The sequence below is a fragment of the Apteryx mantelli genome, chromosome 27, assembly GCF_036417845.1.
Source record: "Apteryx mantelli isolate bAptMan1 chromosome 27, bAptMan1.hap1, whole genome shotgun sequence".
NCBI lineage: Eukaryota > Metazoa > Chordata > Aves > Apterygiformes > Apterygidae > Apteryx > Apteryx mantelli.
Window position 1 is genome coordinate 6,990,845 of NC_090004.1, and position 21,798 is coordinate 7,012,642.

The following is a 21,798-nucleotide window of genomic DNA, read 5'->3' on the forward strand; positions in this document are numbered from 1 at the left end:
CATTTTCTAAATTGACTAGTCCTAATCTGAGCATAAATTCAAAGTGTCAAAACACTGTGGAGCTCTGTTCCCATTGGGACCTCTGTGTACTACTATAGTATGGATAACACCATATGGTTTAAATTCTTTAGTATGAACAGGTTTATCCAAGGGGTGTTTATCCTAAGAGCTTACTAAAAATAAAGTATTAACACATACATTGCAGCTTTCTTTAGACCACCTTTCGGCAAGTTACTTTTCTGGTTTAATGAGATGGAAATGCTTCTGATTAATAGTAAAAGAAAGTATGTTATGTTTAAATAGAAACATTTCTGACTGCTGGATCCTGTACTGAAAGGACTGAAGATGGTTCATGTTCTCTGACAAGGTTTCTGGTTGCTACTGCAATCATAACCAGTTAGGCCACATAAACCTGCTGCATCTTGCACATCCTCCAAAACATGCAAGATGATCGCACATCCCATTCTTACAGTGCCACTTAGCCAACAAGAAGGTGGTCCCAGCCTCGCATAGGGAGCTGGGAGTACTTATTAATAGATCCTTATTTAGGAAATCTGACCTTTCTCTCCAACTCAGCTTTTGACCAGCTGCATGATCTTGAGTGAGCTGCTCCTCTTTTGTCTTGCCTTTTCTTGCCTATTTAGATTAAAAGATGTTTTGAACAGGAACTGCCTGTTCACTATGAGCAGCGCAGTGCTCATCACAATAAGACCTAGACCAACGCATGGCCCTCTGATATCACTGTTATAAAATATTTTTGAATTTGAAGTTAGAAGATGAAAATCTTATTACATTTAGAGGGGAATATCCACAGCACCATGGATTTCAACTCTGAAGTAAAACAAGTGCAGCTCGTCCCATTAAGGCTGTTCTTCTAAATAATTAGTATTTGCCATCCACAGATCTGACAAGAGACTTCTGATGCACACAGAAGTTATTCTGGAACCTGTCACCAGAGCTAGGCCAGATCAACAGTGCTGGACTCAGTTACGTTGAGCTGAAGAACCAACCTGTGTGGTTTGAACCCTCCTTCCTTCATGCTACACCCTCAAAATCAAATCTGCAGCTGTCATAGCAGAAACTTCCTCCTGAGTCCATGGGTCTGGACAGCTCTGCACTGACAAGGCAAAAAAGCCATGACTTCAAACACAGTTTGTGTGAGGTGAAGTGATCTATTATCTAATTTTCTCACATGGATGCCTGTTCTGTCTTTTTGGCTCCCTTCAGGAAAACAAGTGTAGGTAGGTGAAATTACCAACTTACCAGATGTATTGTAAATATTTTTTCCTTGTATCTGAGTGCCAGCCTGAAACTTCAAATAAGGAAGTTAGCAACTAGTTTAGGATTCTTACATTAAGAACATCCTGTAAATTATCAGCATCAGATGAAAAAGCTTGAAGATATCATGTGGGTTTCCTTGTTTGATACTTTTTTTTTGTTAACCTCTGTCTTGTTATATCACATAACAGTCAGACCCAAAAGGGTGCAAAGAGTCTCCCAAATCCCACAGCTATCTCAGATCCATAAATAACTCCAAATATTCAAATTTTAGTCAGGTCTCTGCAGAGCTTCTAAGCCCAGCACTGTGGGAAACCAATCAGGAAACCAACCTGATTGGAGCATCCTCTTAACAATGACACAATCAGCAAAGCACAATGGGAATACGCGAAAAAAGTATTCTCAAGCAACTGCAGTTTTCAGTTCAGATCTCCACACGTGTCCCTCTGGTCCCACTGGCAGTTCAGAATATTTAGGAACTTGAAGGATGGGCATTTGGGAGAGCTTGCTCTGGTTTAACGCACAAACACTGCTCAAGAGAAGGGAAGGCACATGCAGGCATTGGAGGTAGTTAGAAATCTTATCTGTATTGTTGAAAACACGCAGCTCTCCTACTCAAGTCAAGGAAGAGAAAAATCTACAAGTCATCACTGTAGTCTGTATTCAAAGAAGATTCTGCTATAACAGTCCCTGCTGAAAGCCAGTGTATGGCAGTAGGAAAAAACAGAATTACCTGTGAGAAGCTCAAGAAGCAAGGACTCAGAAACATACTCTGATTTCAGCAAACAAGGCAAAGTCATGGCACTGAAAAATGACAACAGCCCTGGATAGTTAAATTAAGACACCAAAACGCATTTAATATTCACATACTCATCACAAACACACAATGCAAATTCCCTAATATACAGTAAAGCAGTTTATTAGCAAATGTCTCATTGGATTAAGTCTGTTCTTATTCTATTAGGGAACTTTCACACCACATTAAATTGCAACACAAGAGGGTGTTTGCCAACACAGGACGAACAGAATTATTAACCCCTTCTCAGAAATGCATATAGACATGACACTGACAGATCAGGCTACAGGAGCGCTCAGTAATGTCTGGCTTAAATAGAGCAGCAGGGTTTTGAGAAGACTAACCATTCTCCATCCCTCAACACACAGTAACTTCACCAACAGGTAACCCACTCATTTACACCAAGATCATTCTGTTTTCTCAGTCAAGCAGACATGATGTACTGAAACAAATCAGTGACCCTCAACAATAAACTCAATTGTCCTCTTACAAGTCACAGAGTAACAGACCAGCTGAGGCTGGAAGGGACCTCTGGAGATCATCTAGGCAATCCCCCTTGTTCAGAGCAGGGTTGGCTAGTTCAGATTGTTCAGGATCTTGTCTAATCAGGTTTTAAACCTCCAAAGATGGAGACTCCACAGTCTCTCTGCACAAACTGTTTCAGCATTTGTCCACCCTCACAGTAAAACCAGGTTGGGATTGTCTTTGTTTTTTAGAGATAGAGAAAGAGAGAGAGATAGAGAGAAGTCCTGTATTTCAATGAGTGCTCATTGCCTCTTGTCCTTCCACTGCATATCACTGAGAACAGACAGGCTCCATCTTCTCTCACCCTCCCATCAGATATTTATGCAAACTGGTAAGATCCCCCTGAGCCTCCTCTTCTCCAGGCTAAATAGTCCCAGCTCTCACAGCCTCTCCTCCTCCGAGAGATGCTCCAGTCCCCTCAGTCATCTTTAGGGCCCTTCACTGGACTCACTCCTGTATGTCCATTTCTGTCTTGTCCCGGGGAGCCCAGAACTGCACCCAGCACTCCAGATTCAGCAGTGCCGAGTTAGAGGGGAAGGATCAGCTCCCCCAGCCTGATGGCAATGATCTTCCTAAAGCAGCCTGCGATGCTGTTGGCCGCCTTTGCTGCAAGGGCACATTGCTGGCTCATGTTCAACTTGTTGTCCACCAGGACTCCTAGGTCCTTCTCCACAAAGCTGCTTTCCAGCAGGTCAGTTCCCAGACTAAGTTCCCTCATCTTATTCATGTTTTTTGATACCACCTGCAGAATCTGCCTCACTATATGGAAAGCTCTAATTCTATTTAAAAAGACCTCCTGCTTATTAAAATGGGTGTGATGGTAAAAGGCTGGGGGGGGGGGAGGGAGGGAGTGAGCAAACAGAGTGGGAGAGGCAAAGAGATACAGTTCCTGTCTCTTTCTTAACTGCTCTGTTGATAGGCCTTAATTACATTTAACAAGACAGCTTCCTTCTCCCCACAGAAGCAGGTTTTCTTCCCTCCCTTTGCACTTGCTTACAGCTTATTTTGGCCTGCCTCATGGTAGCATGAGTCTTGATGAATGACACATGGTCATCCATCTTCGAGTGCTGCACTTTGATGATGAATGGAGTACATTTGGGAAGCAGTCTGAGGAAAAAAACATAAAATTGATAGCCAAAGGAAAAAAGAAAAAAGGAGAAAAAAAAGAAAGGCCAATGTTGAGCAACAGCTACAGAGTTTAATGAGGTAAGATTGATGTACAAAAAATATTAGCTGAACAAGGAGGTGAGACACCAAACAGCACAGAGCAGCAAGTTCCAGGTTTTGAAATCACTATTCTAGAAACGTCCAGGGGAAGAACGCAAGTGTCCATCATATAAAAGCCCATATCTTTATCTCTGTAAGTCTTCGGTAAGTGCTTTCAGACCTTTACAAAGTGTCCCACTTCGTAATGCTCACCTTGATACCTTTTTCTTCCCATTTTGCTGTCCTCCATTGTATTAAACATAGCCCACTCCCTGAACACTCCCTGTCTACTCATCAGGGATAAAACCAATTCCTCAAAATTGCTTTGTGGGATAAAACCCAGAGCACAACTTATATACGCTTATAATCCGCCTAAGTTGTACGTGGATTTCATCAGAGATGCAGAGAAAGAACCTGATTTGTCTCCCTCACCTCCTCCCCAAAACGCAGGGCTACAAGTTATCAGCACAGTATCTAAGCTATATCTCATAAGTTTGTTGTACTGACGGACTGTATTAAGATGTCCTTGATGTTACTTCATCTACAATCATATCATGCTTACGAGCAAAGAGTATTCAGAATAATACCTGAATGCAACTTGTCTACAGTATTTTACTAATTTACTCCACCATGACCCTACTTCTGAACTAATTTCATTCATGGATTTTGCTTCTTCAGCAAAACCTCTCACTGACATCTAGAGGGCAAAAGGAAACGTCTGGCAATGCTGATGAGCAGAACAATTTGCCAGGGGGCTTCTCAGTGCAAGAGCAGCATTGATTGTTCATGAAAGTTTCCTGAGCAGAACTGCATATCAGATGTAGGCATCCTTTACATAATACCCAAAGCAAAGCACTATTCTGCTTCCTGATTAAGTGATAAGGTCCCATAATTAGGATGATTCTCAAGTACAGTTGCAAGATGAAGATATGATTTATTTACATAACTAAAATAATCTACATAAAGAGCTGATTTTCACCGATATTTGTTTCCTTAACTTAGATCTTCCAGTTGGGTTAGATGAGACACTATGAAGTCAATGGACTTGTCCTAAACTGAAGTGGTTTGAAGTAAAATTAATTTACAGAACTGTCCATGATTGGAGTGTCTTTAGTAGGAAGTGATTGCAACACTGAATGCTGCCACTACTATTGATTGGTTCTATTACTTTTTGAATACATTACTATCAGATATCAGCTGCAACTTACCACCCCAGGAAGCTACAGTCATGTCACAAGTCACCATGATGATTTCACCTACACCGCAGACCTAGAGGTCTGAGATTGCCACTCCTTCAAAGGCAGAAGTCTAACATATCATGTAACAGTTGCAATACATTATTTTTCATAATTAGCCTATTTATCTTATTGCTAATATTAAGACAGTACCTGAAAGCCTCAGAGATCAGCATCCATGCAGAGGCTTCATGCTAACATTTATTACTTGATAACTCCTTATCCCTAGAGATGTAACAGCATAGACAGATGCGAGAGTATCATCCTTGCCCAACTGGTGGGCTGACTGCAAGTTAGGAAGTTACCCAAAGGCACCCACAGAGTATTTGGCAGAGCTACAAACTGAAACGCAGGCTTCCTGCATTCACGTGCATTGCTTTATCCATCCTCCCTCCCACTCAAGAGAATCTCTCGGATTGAGGGAAGCTCCTCTGCACATTAGCTCTCCTTTCCTCGTGCTCCATTTTCTTATTAACTTCTCTGAATGTCTACAATGACTCGTGATAAATCATTACTGTCAGGCATTCAGAGAAACATTTCAAACCTTACCAAATATATGAAATCAAAACAGCTACAAGAACTGTTCATGAAGCACTCCCAGTTTACTGCAGCATAAACCTCCAACCTAAACACTTTAATCCCAGTAGCAGAAATCCAAGCATGGTTAAACATCACTGTTTGCTATAAATGCTGTACCTTGTTCTCAGATTCCCCTGCTGAGGCAGTCCATCGTAGATAGATAATACATCAAAATCTTCCTCTAACGCGAAGGACTGGAAAACAAGCTGTATCCTGTTCTGCTCTTCGGCAGTGATTGTCCACGTGCAGTTTGCATAATTTGGATATCCATATGGAAAGCCTGGACTCTGTATTGTTCCGTTTGGGCCCTGCAAAATGTGACTGCAGTTCTGGGCTGGCAAAAGAAAAGACAAAAGTACAAGTCAAGAGGGTGTAGGATACAAGTTTAATATCTTTATCATCAAAACAGATCACACAGGATCCTTCCTACCGAATTTGTTCTTAGATCCTGGTCCTGGAGAACAGAGAAACGCGAAGTCTAAAGATGGATTTTTGTCCTTCCAGCATTCTACCTTCCCACCATTTAATTTGGAACAATTTCAGCTCTGCACTAACTTACACTTTACTCCCTATGGATACACAGGGCAGCCAAAGCATAGCCCCCAGACTCTACCCCGACAGATCCACCTAGAACCCTCCCTGTTTAGAGCAAGGCTATTACACAGATCTATACCAGCCAAAAATCTCCTGGTGCAGACAGTCTATGGGACAATTTATACACAGTTTAAGATTCTGCTATATAAAAACTACCAAAAGTGGGGATGTCCGGCAACTTGGCCCACTCTAGTTAAAATTCACAGCGTCCAACTTTGCGGCTAGGCTGATGCAGGTTGCTCCAACCATTGGAAAGGAAATGAAGACAAGTAGGTTTTTTTCCCACCAATACCAAACCTTTACGAAAGCCTAGCGCCCTAAGGTTGTGTCTCACCACACACTGCAATAGGGAACTGGTGCAAGAAGCAGCTTGCTTTGCCAGTAACTGCAGCCATTCTGCAATATTTTAGTCACAAGAAAGTATCTGGTAGGAACTCAAACCCTAGATATCCATCTCCCAGGCATTCTTCCCTCTAGCTGCTAGCACAAGGTGCTAGTAACAGATGGATTGCAGCCGATGCCGACTATAACTGGGAAACAGAAATACTCAGAGGTATCACTTTCACATCCTATGAGGCAAAGCCACACAAGACCAAGTCCAATATATTCTTCAATATACATTGCACATTTAGGGATTTATCCCATTTCAACTGTGACTAACAACGCTGGGTGCCTCAAACATCAGTGATTCAGAGGCCACAAAATAGTTGAATGACAATGCCAAGGTTGATTATCTTTTACTATTACTTGCACTGGAGTAATAGATAGAAGACTAAACTAAGATCAGGGCTCAGCTACGCATACAGAGACTGACTACCCCCACCTCGAAAGGCCAAAAGTTGTGGCAGACATAATACATAAAAGGGAAACCGAGGAACCGAGTCACAGAATTAGCAGTCTGTCTGGACAAGACTGCGTGCAAACTGAATAGAAAATCAGAAGCTAACCGTGCCCTGACTCCCCTCAGCAGAGACTGCCTTTTCTGTAACTGTCAGCAGCAAAACTGTCCAAAGAGCAGGATGCAGTTCAAAGGCTCTAACAAATAAACCAACTGTTCTCAGATAGTTATTTGTAATAAAAAAGAAAAAAAAAATCTTTGCAACTTCCTGCAATATCAGTTTTTTTCCCCAGCCACATTCTTTCCAGTAAACATTGCTCACTATCCCCAATTCCCAGCAGGCAAGAGCTAGGGGTTTTATAGAGGGCCTTTCCATGCAGACTCTGTTAAAGGAAAGGTATATTCCAACATGGTCTTTCTGGTTCACATATCCTAAAGTGGCAAGGGTACCACAGAAAAGCAGTACGGACCACAGCCCAGGGCCAAAAGCTGTCAGCAGCAGCAGTGGTACACACCCGTTGGACCTGATGGGGGACACAAAAAATAAAATTGTTCGCTAGATACAAGCTGCCCAGGCTGCTCTGTTTTCTCTCTCTCCCAGTTCTGAAAGGTTTCAGCTCCTCACACGGGCTAAATGCGAAGCAGATGCCTTCCATCACTATTCCTAAGGAGCTGCCTCGACTCCAGAGCTACATCTGCCAAGACAGAAGTCCAGTACTGCATCCACCAGGTAAATACTTAACGGCTCCTTCAAATCCATTTGTCTTTCCCCAAAGCTGTACCTGTGAACACTCTGTCCCAAAGATAAGATCAACTGCCATGATATACAGTTTCCGGATATAGAAGATTTTCTTCCTTCTGGAGAAAGATGTACATATATACATGTGTGCAACAGCCTAAACACCACAAAAATTCTCCCTAGTCATTTTTGCTCTCTTCACTGTTACTTTACCTAACTTCTTTGGAGGCACAAGGACAAAGTCTCCTCAAACATAGGTTGGTATAATTCCTGCTGGCTTTAACAGAATTGCTCCTATTTATACCAAAGCTGCATTCCAGACAGTTCGCAAGGGAACTGTTGTGAAACCAAAAGCAGAATTTCATGTTTATCCTATGGCAGGTATTTGATGCTGATCATTACTGCCTGCAATTGCTCTGGCTTTTCTTATTGATGCTGGATTGTTTACCCTGTTTATGCAGATAACTGAAGCTTTCAAGTTGAAATGCATCAGACTAGAAATTACTTCTTTTGATTTCTGGTAGCTTTTTTCAAAGGCAGCAATGGCATTTGTACTTCTGAGTGCCAACCAGCTACAGGTAAAAAAACTGCAGAGTAGTGCTCATTAAAGCCAATTATAATTAGATTGACCTACTTTGGTGCAAAAATGCTTAGTGGGACTTGTCTCTGCAAGATGAAGCTCACACCTTTATGAATCTAAAATGGTCAATCATATTTACTACCCAGAAAATCTTTTTGTATCATGTTTATTACATCAATGAGAGTTTGGACAGCCCCATATTCCAAAGGGGAGTAAAGCTGAGCTAGGCACATAACTCACATTGACACAGGCAGACAACAGTACTTTGCATTTCTGTGGCACCTGGCATCTGCCTCTTAGCGCATTTTGTCAATACATAATACGGACAAGAGTGAAACCTACCTCCCTCCTCCACTTCAGTCCCATTTATTTGCAGAGTTCACTGAAAGGATGCATCAGCTTGGTGCCAGGAAACTGCGCAGGAGTGGGAATATTACCATATCACAGAGGGGTAAAATTAGGTCTGGTCTGATTTAATAACCAAATAACAACTTGGAGGTTGCCAAAGATCCAAAAGCTTCAGTTCTCTAAAATTCAATCACATCCTCTTTTCTCCACCCAGACTGTCATTCAGGAGGCAATGTGGGGATATGTAATCTGTCTCTACTGCGCATTTTTTTTATTTTAATCATAAGTAATGTCCTCAGAACAATTAAAGGAAATTGGGAAATTAAAGAGGCTGTATCTCTGCATTTCCTGATGGTACAAAAGCTACTGATCCTGCATGAAGTTCAGAAAACATTCAAGGTCAGAGACACTGTTCCAAACACTTCCAAGGTCATATGAAAGGCAACAAGATTTCAGATCACTATAAATTTATGCTGTCCTTGCATAATTAGTGATTAAAGCAAAGAACAAAGGCCAGAAAAATGTACATCTTAAACTGATACTAGCTGAAGAAAAACAAATATGTAACAGAAAAATAGGACACAGTTCTATAACATATCAAGTCAATCTACTGAAATAATTGCACGTTCGTGATTCTGACCAAGATGCGCTTTGGACACAGCTAACAGAAAACTGCTTATTGCAGACAAAAATTAGTTTCCCAAAAGATGACAATCTGGAAAGCAATATATTCTTCATCAGCTGTAATAGTAGGGAACTTGGTTTATATTGGACACTGATGAAAACAGTCAGCAGGCATGGGAAAGAGATCCAGGACGCTCAAGAGAATTTATGCATATTCTATAATTTGGTTTCAGGTTTGAGTTAGTTCAGCTCCAGCTAGACTGCCAAAAACCTTATCTAAAGTCTAATGTACCTGACAAGAAAACACTGCATTTCTCCTCTCAAGACTTGCAAAAACAATTCTCTTCATCCCTGTGGCCCAAAAGCATGAATAAATACAAAGGTATAAACAGACAATATCAGAGTCAGCGCTGAGAAGTTTCAGATGAATTTGTACCTGGTAGAGGACAATATTCTTACAAAGTCTGTGAAGCATTCTCTCCAACCCAGAAGTTTTACATGAGGCACCTCTCCACACCTTACCCAAGTAACAGGGATGTAGCAGTTTCCACAATGGATCAGATCAACAATCTCTGATGGGGCCATGCGAGGGGATGGCAAGAAACAACAGCAGTTACAGGACAAGCTGTACCCAGAAACATCCTCCTTTACACCTGCTGTAGGGTAACATCAACCCTGACATCAGAAGAATCAGAACCCTTCCAAAAGGGCTGCACTTCATCTCACTTTGCCAATCTTTACTCAAGAACTGCAATGGTGAAAGAAAAAGGTAAATGCATAAAGATATCAAAGATCAGATGTCATCTGCCAGAAGACCCAGTATGGCAGTGTAAATATTTATGCAGTTATTCCAACTTCTAACACTACCATTCATGGGACTAGCACTTTCCAAAGGTACACCAACCTGAAACTCATGAGTGGATATGCATTTGTGGGCAAACGTCCTATTTTGTGATGGAGCTGAGTAGTCTGAGAATGCAGCTATATCTAATGAGTACACTGCCAATGCAACCTGCTATTTTCAATTCTGGAAAGTGGTTTATGATGAGGATGTATCTTTTTTAATGAAAGCATCAACATAATTTTATTGCAGTAGCACTTAAAGGTTTGAGACAAGGATGAAGACAAAATCATGTTTGGCACTGTCCAAATAGCCTTTCTCCAAAGGGATCACAACCTCGGGGGGGGGGGGGGGAAGAATCCAAAAAACCCACTCTAATTGGGAAGACTTGGGACTTGGCAGAGAAGCCTTCTGGGGCACAACCATTTCCTCAATGATAGAGTTTAAAAGTGAGCTTTACCTGTCTCGATTTACAATATTTGTTTTGTGCAATACAAACCATTTGAACAATATAAACAGATTAATAAGCTTCACTTCTGCTGCAGACACATGAGGAAAAAATGACAAAATATTTAGTTTGCAGTATGCTCATAGAAAAAACACACTTTTAGCAGAAAGATACACTACTTGTGGTAAAATGGTTAATCTGCATGCCACAAAACTTAACATGACTGGACACCTAAAGCAGCAAGGAGCAGCCAGACTTGCTTTTTTTGTGTGGTTATTGTTAAGTTGCAAAACCCTCAAACTTCAGGATATCAAACAACCTCCTGCTACAAGGAGGGCAGGAAGAATGCCCATGTACTCAAGAACTGAAATATCTTTCAACAATACAAGCTACATTGCTGGAAAGAGAAGCCGGTGTGAGGTTTGCTTACACTAGAGTCCAAAAGTTGCTTAGACACAGGAGCTTGGGACTGTTCTCATGTTATTAAGTCCTGCTTTAGAGTGATCTCCTTCTAACCTAACACGGCTACTTAAGTTCGGGAGCAGAACAGTTCACACGCCACTGACTGTGGTGTGCTCAGCACCAGTGCATAACTGGTTCTCCTGTACTCAGTATCTCATGACTGCCAGTCATGATAGCCACCATATATTGGGCAGAATAGACCAGTTTGTGTCTCTTCCTTTGTAAATGTAAATGCATTTGTTAGCGATAGATTTTGGAATTTCCTTCAGACAACCAAAACTTACATACAGGAGTGAACTGCCTTGGCTGCTGCACCCTTCAAGTCCCTGGCACCTGGGTTTCACCACTTGGTTTGGAATTTCACCTGCTCCACAGACTCACAAAAGATTGTACGTTCAAACACTGTCACTATAAATCCTCTCCGAGTTTCAAAAGAGACCAAATAATAGACACAGGTGGTATCTGACATTACAAGCACAAAGGAAGTGGGTACAAAGTACAAAATTCAGCAATGTTTAACATTTTGTCTTCCACCTGCTTCCCATTCCTTAATCTTACCAAACCAGATCCATGGCTGGTTTAAATCAAGGAAGCTTTTAAACTATGCTGCTTTACACCATCTGAAGATCAAAGATGCTATACTTTGGAGAGGCGGAGCAGAATTTATTTCCGAAGTGCTTCCTAAAACATAAGTTGAGGCACTTTTGGTTTTTCAGCAGAAACAAAACCTAATTTAGCAAACACTGATGTATGGTCACTTCACACTTCAAAAAGAACAAATACCAAATCACATGCGCCAACTTGCTCTCAGCAATATCATCAGTGACACATGGCTGTCTCCTCCTTAATGCAGTAGTGCTCGGTATTGTCATTTTGTTTAGCTACTGTTACTTAGGCACAGCACAGATATGCTTTTGTTTTATATTGTTCTACCCTGTTCGATAAAATGTAAATACAAAAACACCCTTCCTAATAAAACTGAAATCCATATCCTGCAGACACACAAATGCATTCCATTCTGGCCTACAATAACAAGGGCAAAATCCTGCTAATACATCAGTAACACATCAGCAACTTCTCAAATTTTTCTATTTACATTACTAGCCAGAGTCATTCACCTCCCCTGCATAAAGAAAGGTCTTCAAACCAAAGCACTAAACCCTAATTCAAAAATAGAACTGCAATGCTCTTACGTCTTTAACACCCTTGGGCGTGCATTTGGGGTCTTTACTGAATAAGGAAGAACTCAATGATGGGGACACAGTTAAGGTAGCCCAACTTAGAGCAGAAGCACTGCAGCTTTATTGTGGGATGACGCACATGAAGCCTCACAAGGCGCTCTCAGCTCTCCCCGTGAGGTATGCGCCACAGCACAGGACCAGCAGCTCAGATCCCTGCTGAGCATCCCCTTCACGTGACTGCACAGACGAGCCCTTTTTTGAAGGGGCCTTAGAAAAGGGGGGTAGCTGGGAGTGGGCTGTGAAATGTTCACAGCCAGCTCCTTCAGCCATGTCTTTTTAAAAACACAGTCCCCAAAAGAGCATGGTAAAGACTCATCACCTAAATTGAACAGCTAATGCCAAAGAACACCAATTTTTTTTTTTTTTAAACACAGACTTAACCCACCACCTAAATAGAAAAAAGATTTTTTTTTTCCCCAAAGTTTACTGCTTTGAAACATTTATTGGAAATAATGCTTCCTTACATAGCAGACTTCCAGCTCATTACAGAAACACAACTAGAAACTAGCTCACCTGCATTCTAGCTATTACTCTCTTGTTCACACAATTTAAATGAACAGAGAAAGTATCTTCATGCTTCACACATCCATACCTTGTTTCCCTAAGCATTCACCTTTTCATAGTTTTCTTAACTTAAATCTACAGTCTTATATCAAAGCCTTTGGGGTAATAAATAATGCAGAAACATTCCATTTACTGTAACTTTTAATCAAAATCCAGTGGATTCAAGAACATCAAGGGGATGATCTACATCTCGGATAGCCAGTGCCTTTTTTTCCTCTGAATGCCAGGAGTAACACACTGAAGAACGCAAGGGCAAAGAACATGCATTTTAACTGAATCCAGCTCACACCCCAACTGATACGCTGCGGAGAGAAAAGATGCACAGTCTCAGGTAACATCAAAAGCCACTGCAGGACAGAACCTGAAATCACAGAAACACAACACTGCACATATGTCCGTCCTACAGCTGCACTGCAGGCCCCTGACATGTTGCAAGGCCAGAGACTTCAACTGCTGGAAAGTAATGCCTGGTTTGCTCAAGATGGAAATTGCCTAAGCAAGTACGCTGGTCATAAAAGCAGCTGCCAGATCTTCCCTTACAGTCGAAGGGCTCTGTTGTAACAGAGGGACAGGACGGAGTGCAGCACGGCATGCTGAACGGACACAGCCCATCCCCTGCCAGCTTGCTCCATCCATGCCCTGGAATGACCCTGCTGGGAAAACAGAAGGGACTTCATGACTCTCAACACTTCTTTTTTTTTACTGAGACCGCTATGCAGGGGGGACCCAAGATCATACTACCCGTTGCGCGGCTGGTAAGGACTTGGGTTGTTCCGTTCGTGCATACAACGCATACCCGTTAGGTTAGCAAAGAGAACGCAGTGTCATGCTGGCTTCCCCAGGTGCACGCTATGTCTTTCTCAGCTACTTTTACAGTGCTTATCCCTGCGGATTTATATAGCGTTTTATCACCTGAAAAGCTTACAATCTAAACAGAACCAAAGCAAGTTGGGAAACGTGGCAGGCATTTAGGAGTGGAGACTTGCATGGAGGGAGGAGAAAGGGAGATTGGATTCTACTCCATTTTATTATTAAAGAGGGAGGTAGGATGACTTAAGGATTAAAAATGGAAAATAAAAAAAATTACTTCAGGGTTATCAATACAGTAGGTTAAAGAAAGCTACATTTTCTGCTAAGTATTTCAAATGAAATCAAAGGGTTTGTCTTACTTCATCTTTTTTCTTCCTCCCTCCCACCACAAAAGGAAGTGGAGCAAAGAAAAGACAAGCCAAAACAAGTGTTCAGATCCCTTCAACGTTTTGCAACAACATTTAACTTGAACAGTCTTAAATCATTAATATCTGCACAATCCTGCAGGATCACCAAAACCAGGCACTACTGTGGCAAAACACACCCTCTCATCAGCCAAGGGCGCAACCCACAGGGTACTCTGGCTTGGGAGTCGGTTCAGTCCAGGTGCTGGAGCCAAGAGCAGAGTTCCCCAAACTTTGTCTTGTAAACCCCCAATATGGGAAATTAACAACTGAAGTTTAAATTCACAGCCCTCTGTGCCCTTTTACAACTCCCAAAGAGGTCTCGACGCATGTATAGCAGATTACCAATTTAGGAGACATGGTTCTGCTTTATGAATTTAATTCCTGCTTTTGCAGTTGATCTTCCTTTGCAACTTTAAACACAACCTGTCATCTTTCTATACAATACCTCTTTTTCTTACCCATGTAAAAGCTCTCTAATCTTAGGTAGGCACACCAAGCGCTACTGTAATACAAATACTGCTTACCAAGTCCCACACCAAAACGGAGCATAAGGAACACAGGTGAGAGGTTTTGGACAAAGTCTCAAGGAACTAAAATATCTCCACAGCTGGAGCACAGAGTTGATCTCACACAACAAATAGCAGTAGGTGCCCTTCCACAAAACCTCCCCACGATAAAAGATGACAGATTTCTAACCTTATCTAGTTGTGAACTTAAAAATCTAGACTAATTCCATATATATGAGAGAAAAACGGAAAAGATAACTGGCAACTCTCCTGAAGACAAAGGGCTACAGAGATGGGTGCACACATGTTCTCACGCCCCTAAGGACAAGCTCACAGAAGCAGCAAAGGGAGAACACAGCCTGCAATGTCTACCACTCGGAAAATCTCCTGCTGTATTGTCATGTCTGGTGCCAAAGGAACAATCACCAGGGACCAACAGTTTGTTTGTTTTTTTTTTTAAGGATTACCCAAAAGCAAAAACTTCAGGTTCTAATAGCCCCAAAACTTTGCAACGTTTTTCCCAGCTTGGTCTACTCTTACCAGTGTATTTTTATCCCAAAGGCATGTATCAAAGCTTATCACAAGACCAAATGTGGTATCAGAAGCACATCCCTTGTATAAAGTGACATAAGAATATAAAATATTTAAGAAAGCTCCTCTTTGCAAATGAATACAGACAAGTTTTTTTTCCAGCAAATTAGATGTTAAAATGATTTTTTATTGGCAGTTCTTTGTTAAACTGGTATAACATTGACAGTCCCTCTACAACATGTAGGTGAGACTAGAATTCAGCCCTTTATTCGCAGAATATTTTTCCCCAATGCACCTAAGTCATTGAAACAAAATGGAATGTGGAGGTAAGAATTTATACAAATACCTTTTACTTGTTCAGCCACAGCAAGCCTACAGCACACCCAGCATCAAACAACAACACGCCTCTGAAAAATCCAGGAAGTCTGGCAGCCAAGTACTTCAGTATCTCTTCCTATAGTCATTCTTTGCATCCTGCATTTCCCCAGAGCCAACCAACACAAGCAAGGAAAGCTGGACGATCAGGGAAGTCACTTGGCTTTTCTGTCTGTAAAATGGGATCTTAAACTGAGGAAATACTTCCTTTCCCTTATTGTTTGCCCATTTTATCTATGTAATGTCTTAAAGATGGAAGCCATTTTTAATATTTTTATGATGCTTAGAGGAATCAAGTCCTGAGCTCAGCTGTGACCTGCCAGCAGTACTCCGATGTAGGTAACACCAGGTATGTTAGCAGCAAGGAAGGGGCAAGGGGATGAACCACCACCAGCCAGGGGAACATGGCCAGCGAGGATGTGAACAAGAGTGTGGCTGACCATGGACTTGGATTTAAGGGTCAGGATGGAGGCATCCAAGGCAAAAGGCTCCAGAGAGCAATAAATGGTCAGTACACACAGTGAGCTTTACTATTAGAGATGGCACAACCAGCAAAACTAGATCATCTTGTTTTAAGGAGCTACTGTATGAATGAATCATTACATAAATGGATAGACAAAACGATGCAAAAATACACTGATGAACACAGCAGGAATGCATCTGATTTTAATAAGCATCTAAGAAAATTCCCTCTAACACATGCTTGATAATCTAAGCAGTATCAAAGGAAACATTTGAGAAATCCATGTTTATCAAGATACATTAATGAATACATATTTTCCTGAATATTTCACAAGAGATCTTAAAAAAAGATCTCATTTTCTTTCCTCTAGCTCAATTTCGCTAGTTGTAGACACACAGGCAGGCACATACCATATGTCACACACACCATCTCATCCAAAATCTAGCGGATATTGGATACAACCTTAGAAAACATTTTAATGTGCATAACAAAAACAACCTTGCTTGGCCAACACCGATGAGGGATTTCAATTACTAAATTACCAATTACTGCACAACACACAGAATGCTTTAGTATCTTTTCACCAAATCTCAGCCTTCACCATCTTCCCTGAAAACATGGTGACAAAGACCACATTGATTGCTTCATCTGGAAGACTCCCGAAATACGCATGCGTAAAACAAAGCAGTGAAATGGCTCTGCCTGCATCACAAAAGATGAGATTGTTTCCACGCTCTACTGACCTAGAGAGATCCTGTTTAGCCAGGCAGAGTTTGTTGATGCAAGGCGTGTACACAGAAAGAAAGAAAACCCTGAACCTTTCAGCAATGAACAAAGAGTAGGAATCCTGTCACTAAGGCAAATGTACTATAGCTTACCCTGCTTTAAGCAGGATCAGGCTTCACCAGCACAGTTACTAGTGGAGATCTGCCACACTGGCATCCTTTCGTATCTGCTTGAAACCAGAGTAAGGGACTCTGGAGTAAGATTCCTCACATAAACTGAAGATCTGTGTTTCTTCCCACTTATTCCATGCAATAAACATCATGCAAATCCAAAGTCAGTGGTATGGCTACATGAAGCATTTGCAGTTTGTCTGACTACAAGCTGAACACAACACAGAGCTAGCACCACTGCACCCTACCAGCATGCAAACTGGCCTCTCCCCAGCACTGTGCCACAAGGAGACAGCAGCACTGTAAGAAGCCAGGAGAATCTCTAGCACTGTACTGCACTGCATGAACATGCTTGCTGATCGCAAATCCATGCCAGAGACAGGGCTACAAGAGTCCCTTGCTCTTCTGTCCTCTCATCAGCATTTAGCGTGAACTGACCACCCTGTCTCAGACGAGCATAAAAAAGCCTAGCAACTTGCTCTGTGGATGACAAGGGGGGAACCTTACGAGGTAGCAGGCAGGAGTCTTGCACTACCAATGCACTCCGAGCAGCCAGCGAGAGACAAGCTTTCATCTGTCCAGCGAGCAGTGTTCATTTCAAGATTCACACATCTGCTACAGAGCCTGCCACCCACTGCTGCAGGCTTTCATTAAGCAGGCCAAATCAACCAATTCAGTTTATGCTGCTCTGGTTCCTTGCTGTACTCCATTCTAACTACCCGCACTTCTGTGCTATGACAAAAGTGATGCTCAGTATTTTATTTCATATGCCCTTTGTTTGCATTAGAATGAAGGACATCTGTTCTTCTGCTGCACTTCACAAGTCACTGTGGACTTGCCCTGACAAATGGGGCTTTAAGAAGCCTTAGCTAAAATATGTTAACTGATTAAGATTTAAAGAAACAAGCACTGAATACCCCAGGAAGAGTCAAAGGTTTTAAACACTTTAAAAACAAATTAAGCAGCCACAGTTGGCTACAAAATCCCCACTGCTTTAAGCATACTCTTAGTCTTCTCTTCCAAAACAGTTCCCAAGAGAAGTGGACCCACTTCCCAGTGCAGACCTCATTGACTTAGAAGTCTTGCCCCTCTGTTACTGCAGAAGCACATTATGCACTGCAAATACAGATTTAATTGAGATTATGGTCTGCCAACTGAGTCAAAGGAATTGTTGAGGAACAAACCTGGGCAAGATGCATCAAGAGTAAAGTGTGCATCATTCCCAGTAGACTTTGTAATTGGATTCGTTCCCAGTAGACACTGCTCTTCCCACTTACCTCCCTTCCACCCTCATCAGTGCGTATTTGCCGATAATTGTCTACAACCTAAAGTCTGAGCTGCCAAGAGCAGAGGCTCTGTCACATACTTCTGGAGTACAACAGCTATCTGACTCCTGCACAGCAAAGTAAGGTCTTAAGGAAACTAACATCTCAGAAAAATTAACAAATTTCCCATCTTCACTGACAGCCTGAACTCTGACCTTCTAAAAGTGGCTAAACAGAAGAGAACTTGATCTCTTTTTCCCATTTACAATCCATTAGCAGCTTTTCCTCCCCCCTAGAACTAGGTTAACTGTGGAAATTAGACCATTCCAATCATTTTTGTACTTGGATTCAAACTGGTTAACATGCTCAGCAAACAGCTGTAAGCCTGATGTATACTCAAGCTGTGTATCTATGTGGCTATTTCAAGAAGGAAGGTGATTTCGACCAAGATAAAAAAAGGCTCAGTTACCTGTAGTTAAGTAGGTAACATGTTTGAAAACAATTTGTTTTCTTACTCTGGCATCTTCTCAGCTACAAGCAGTAGCTGCTCCTTCCACTCCTATTCTTACATACACACAGGTGGAGTTTAAGTGGTACCATTCATACCTACTTTGCCACTGGTATAAATGACAAGCTGTGTGACAGAGGACAAATAACATGATAATCACTCTCTACCACAGTCTGATTCACATGCAGGTTTTGTATCAGCACAGATATTCCAGTCATTATAAGGATCACATTACTGAGAGCTTTTTTATATAACCTTTGGTACAGACAGCTGCATCAGCACACAGGTGGCTCATATGGCATAACTTACACCTTCCACATAACAGAATAGGCTAATATCGATATAAACATTTTTATATAGCTCTGCAATGAAGTTTTAATGTATGTGGGTCCCAAGAGATTTGCATCTTTTCCGTCTTTCAAATTAACTGTTATTCTCTCTTCTAAACAGCTACACCAGGCTTCAAAATAAGAAATGTTTTCATTTGAGAGCATGTTATCACCCTCTTTATGAACAGTCGTCTTTTAGTCCATACCAAACCACCCCTGAATTCTTTTTTAAAAGCAGAGGTACTGCGAATTTCATGGGGGAGGATTACAACACATTATTGCATAGTAGCTTCTTCTCCACACAGAAAAATTAAAGACGTGACCAATCCTTGGGATCTGCATGCAGTCCTCTTATTAAATTCTGAAACCACCTCAAAACCCCACCTGGTATATACAGGTTAAACTGCCAGGCAGTTCTCAGCCACTTCTTTTTGAGGGGCAGTGGCAGAAAGCTGTCTGTAGGTATTCAAGGAGGCCTGAAGGTCAAGAAATTAAGCAGGAGGCTTTGCGAGCCTCGTGAAAAGAGGCTCTAGGATCTTTCATCGCAAATTACGATTCTAACCGGCTCCTTGACAGCCAGCAGCTCGGTCCCTAACGCTGGGTTCGCAGTGATGCCGTGATGTTGCTAGGCACTGTTGCTAGGCAAAGGCACACATGCAGTAGCTTAACTTCACTTCCATCACTGGGCTAGCTTTAAGAAAAAAGGAAGGGAAAAAATAATTTAAAAAAAACAAAAACATTTGTAGATGTTTCTTTGAATACCAAATGACAAGTTGATAGAGTTTGACAATATTGCAGACTGCAACTGGCCTTCTGTAACATGGCATCATTAAGGGTCACGAACAACTCTTACTTCTGCAGCACTCATGCCATCAATATCCAGCAACACCAATTGTTTTTTTGCTGAATACTGGCCATTGCACAAGCTAAGGAAAGTGGTCTGGAGGAGGCAGTAGGAGACATCAGGAAATAGATGAGAGAAGAAATGTGACACCCCCAGTCCAAAGCAAGCAGGTGGGACTATTCTCAGCAATGAGCTTTACATGCAGAATTTGGACTTGAACTTTGGCCTGGAGACTCTTATCCACAGGGCTTCGATAGGATGAACCCAACAGTAATGTTTTAAGCAAAGCCAAGGGCTGCAGATATTTCCACATATCTCCAGGATGCATGTTGTGGCCTCTTCTCTCTAGCACTAGAAACAGGAACAGAGAAGCTCTCATCCATCTGGTTGGAATCAAGCATTTTATCTAGATGACAAAATAAAATAGTCAACTCCAGGACTAGAAGTATGGGATACTCCTTCAACAGCAATAACTGAACTCAGAATAAAGATTAGAGCTTTGATGAGCCATTAATACAAATAGCAAATAAATGAACAAGCATTTGTGGAAACAATCTGCTTAGTACGGGCAAGAGTCTATCCTTCTGTCCAACAGGCTGCTCGCAACTTTCCTACAACAGATCTTAACCAGAATATTCCAGAGTACACATCAGCCAGATCCACTTAAGAGTAGAGCTATCCTTGTAACACCCAGTGGGATTTGGAGGAGAAAATTCTGCACTAGGGTGAGGGAGATTTATAACATCACCAAGTAATGGTAATGCCATTCAGCACAGGGAAGCGAGAGTACACATACAGTGCTTGCTGCCCTCCTTCCCCAGTTACTCTGTGCCACCAGGAAGAACAAGTATGAAATGTTTAACACTAATCATTTTGCTCCTTGGATCAATCATTTACAGCAAGGCAAAAATGAATCAAACAAGTGGCCAGACCTGCACTTCCACACTCACTTGGCCTGCACCGTTGTAAACCACCTCAAGATCTCCTCTGCTATCCAGTCTTTAAGTGGATTCAACCCTCTGAAAACAACCTGTAGTCCCCAACAGATCTGTGAGGGGATAAGACTGCAGACTCATTTTTTACAAGTTGCTGGGATAAATGCAGAAGTCACTGTATACATTTCCAAGGCCAGTGCTATTCCCTTTTGATGGTAGTCTTGATGCTAGCATAATCCCACACAGATGAGTAGTAAAATACCAAGGCACAGGAGTTATATTCAAAGAAGGCAGAAAAAGTAAATCCATGATCCTGTCCTTAAAACGCAGCTGAAGACATTGGTTTACATATATGCGTATGGGTGCGTGCATACATATATATAGGTTAAAGCAAAAGGACTAAAAAGCTCTCCTGGGTTTTTACAAGCCTTCCAGGCTTGACAATCACACCATATAATCTCATTTATAAATATGTTAGGTTTTCTGCCCTATAATTCCCACTGAAAGATTTCCATTGGAACCTTACTGTTTTGATGATTATAAACATATTGTAATTTCCAAACTAAAGTTAATTCATGACCAGCTTATACCCATTGTTTTAATGCCAACATTTTGTTAGCTTAAATAGTTCTTCTCTCTGTTTACCTGGCCTTGATATATTTATAGAGAATAATTATATCCCCTTGCAACCTTATTTGCTAGGGTAAGTAAACTCTGTGCTTTCATTCTTTTCTAAGATGCATTCTCCATTCCCTTGATCATTCCCTCAACCCCATATCTAAACCCATTTCAGTTTGAATTTGTCATGTGTGAACAGTGAACATCAGACCATTCCTATAATTCTAATGAAGGCTCACCAAAGCCTTATAAAATCAGATCAATTCTTCCTCATGTCTACTGAAAAGTTCATTGGAGGTGACTACACATTTACTACAGCTTTTGTGATTCATAATCCAGAAATTCTGGCGTTTTCTGCTTACTCTTAGAGGCACTCAATTTCAAGAGTTGGGTTCACCCAATCTAACCTGAAA

At 41.6% G+C, this 21,798-nt stretch overlaps 1 protein-coding gene across 1 annotated transcript in view; it reads right to left on the reverse strand.

Annotated features, from left to right (window-relative positions):
* CSMD2 (CUB and Sushi multiple domains 2) overlaps nucleotides 1-21,798 on the reverse strand; it is a 334,099-nt gene that overhangs the window by 297,361 nt on the left and 14,940 nt on the right. Inside the window, 1 exon segment of the mRNA XM_067311607.1 lies at nucleotides 5,737-5,953. Within this exon segment, the coding sequence (XP_067167708.1) occupies nucleotides 5,737-5,953 (217 nt within the window).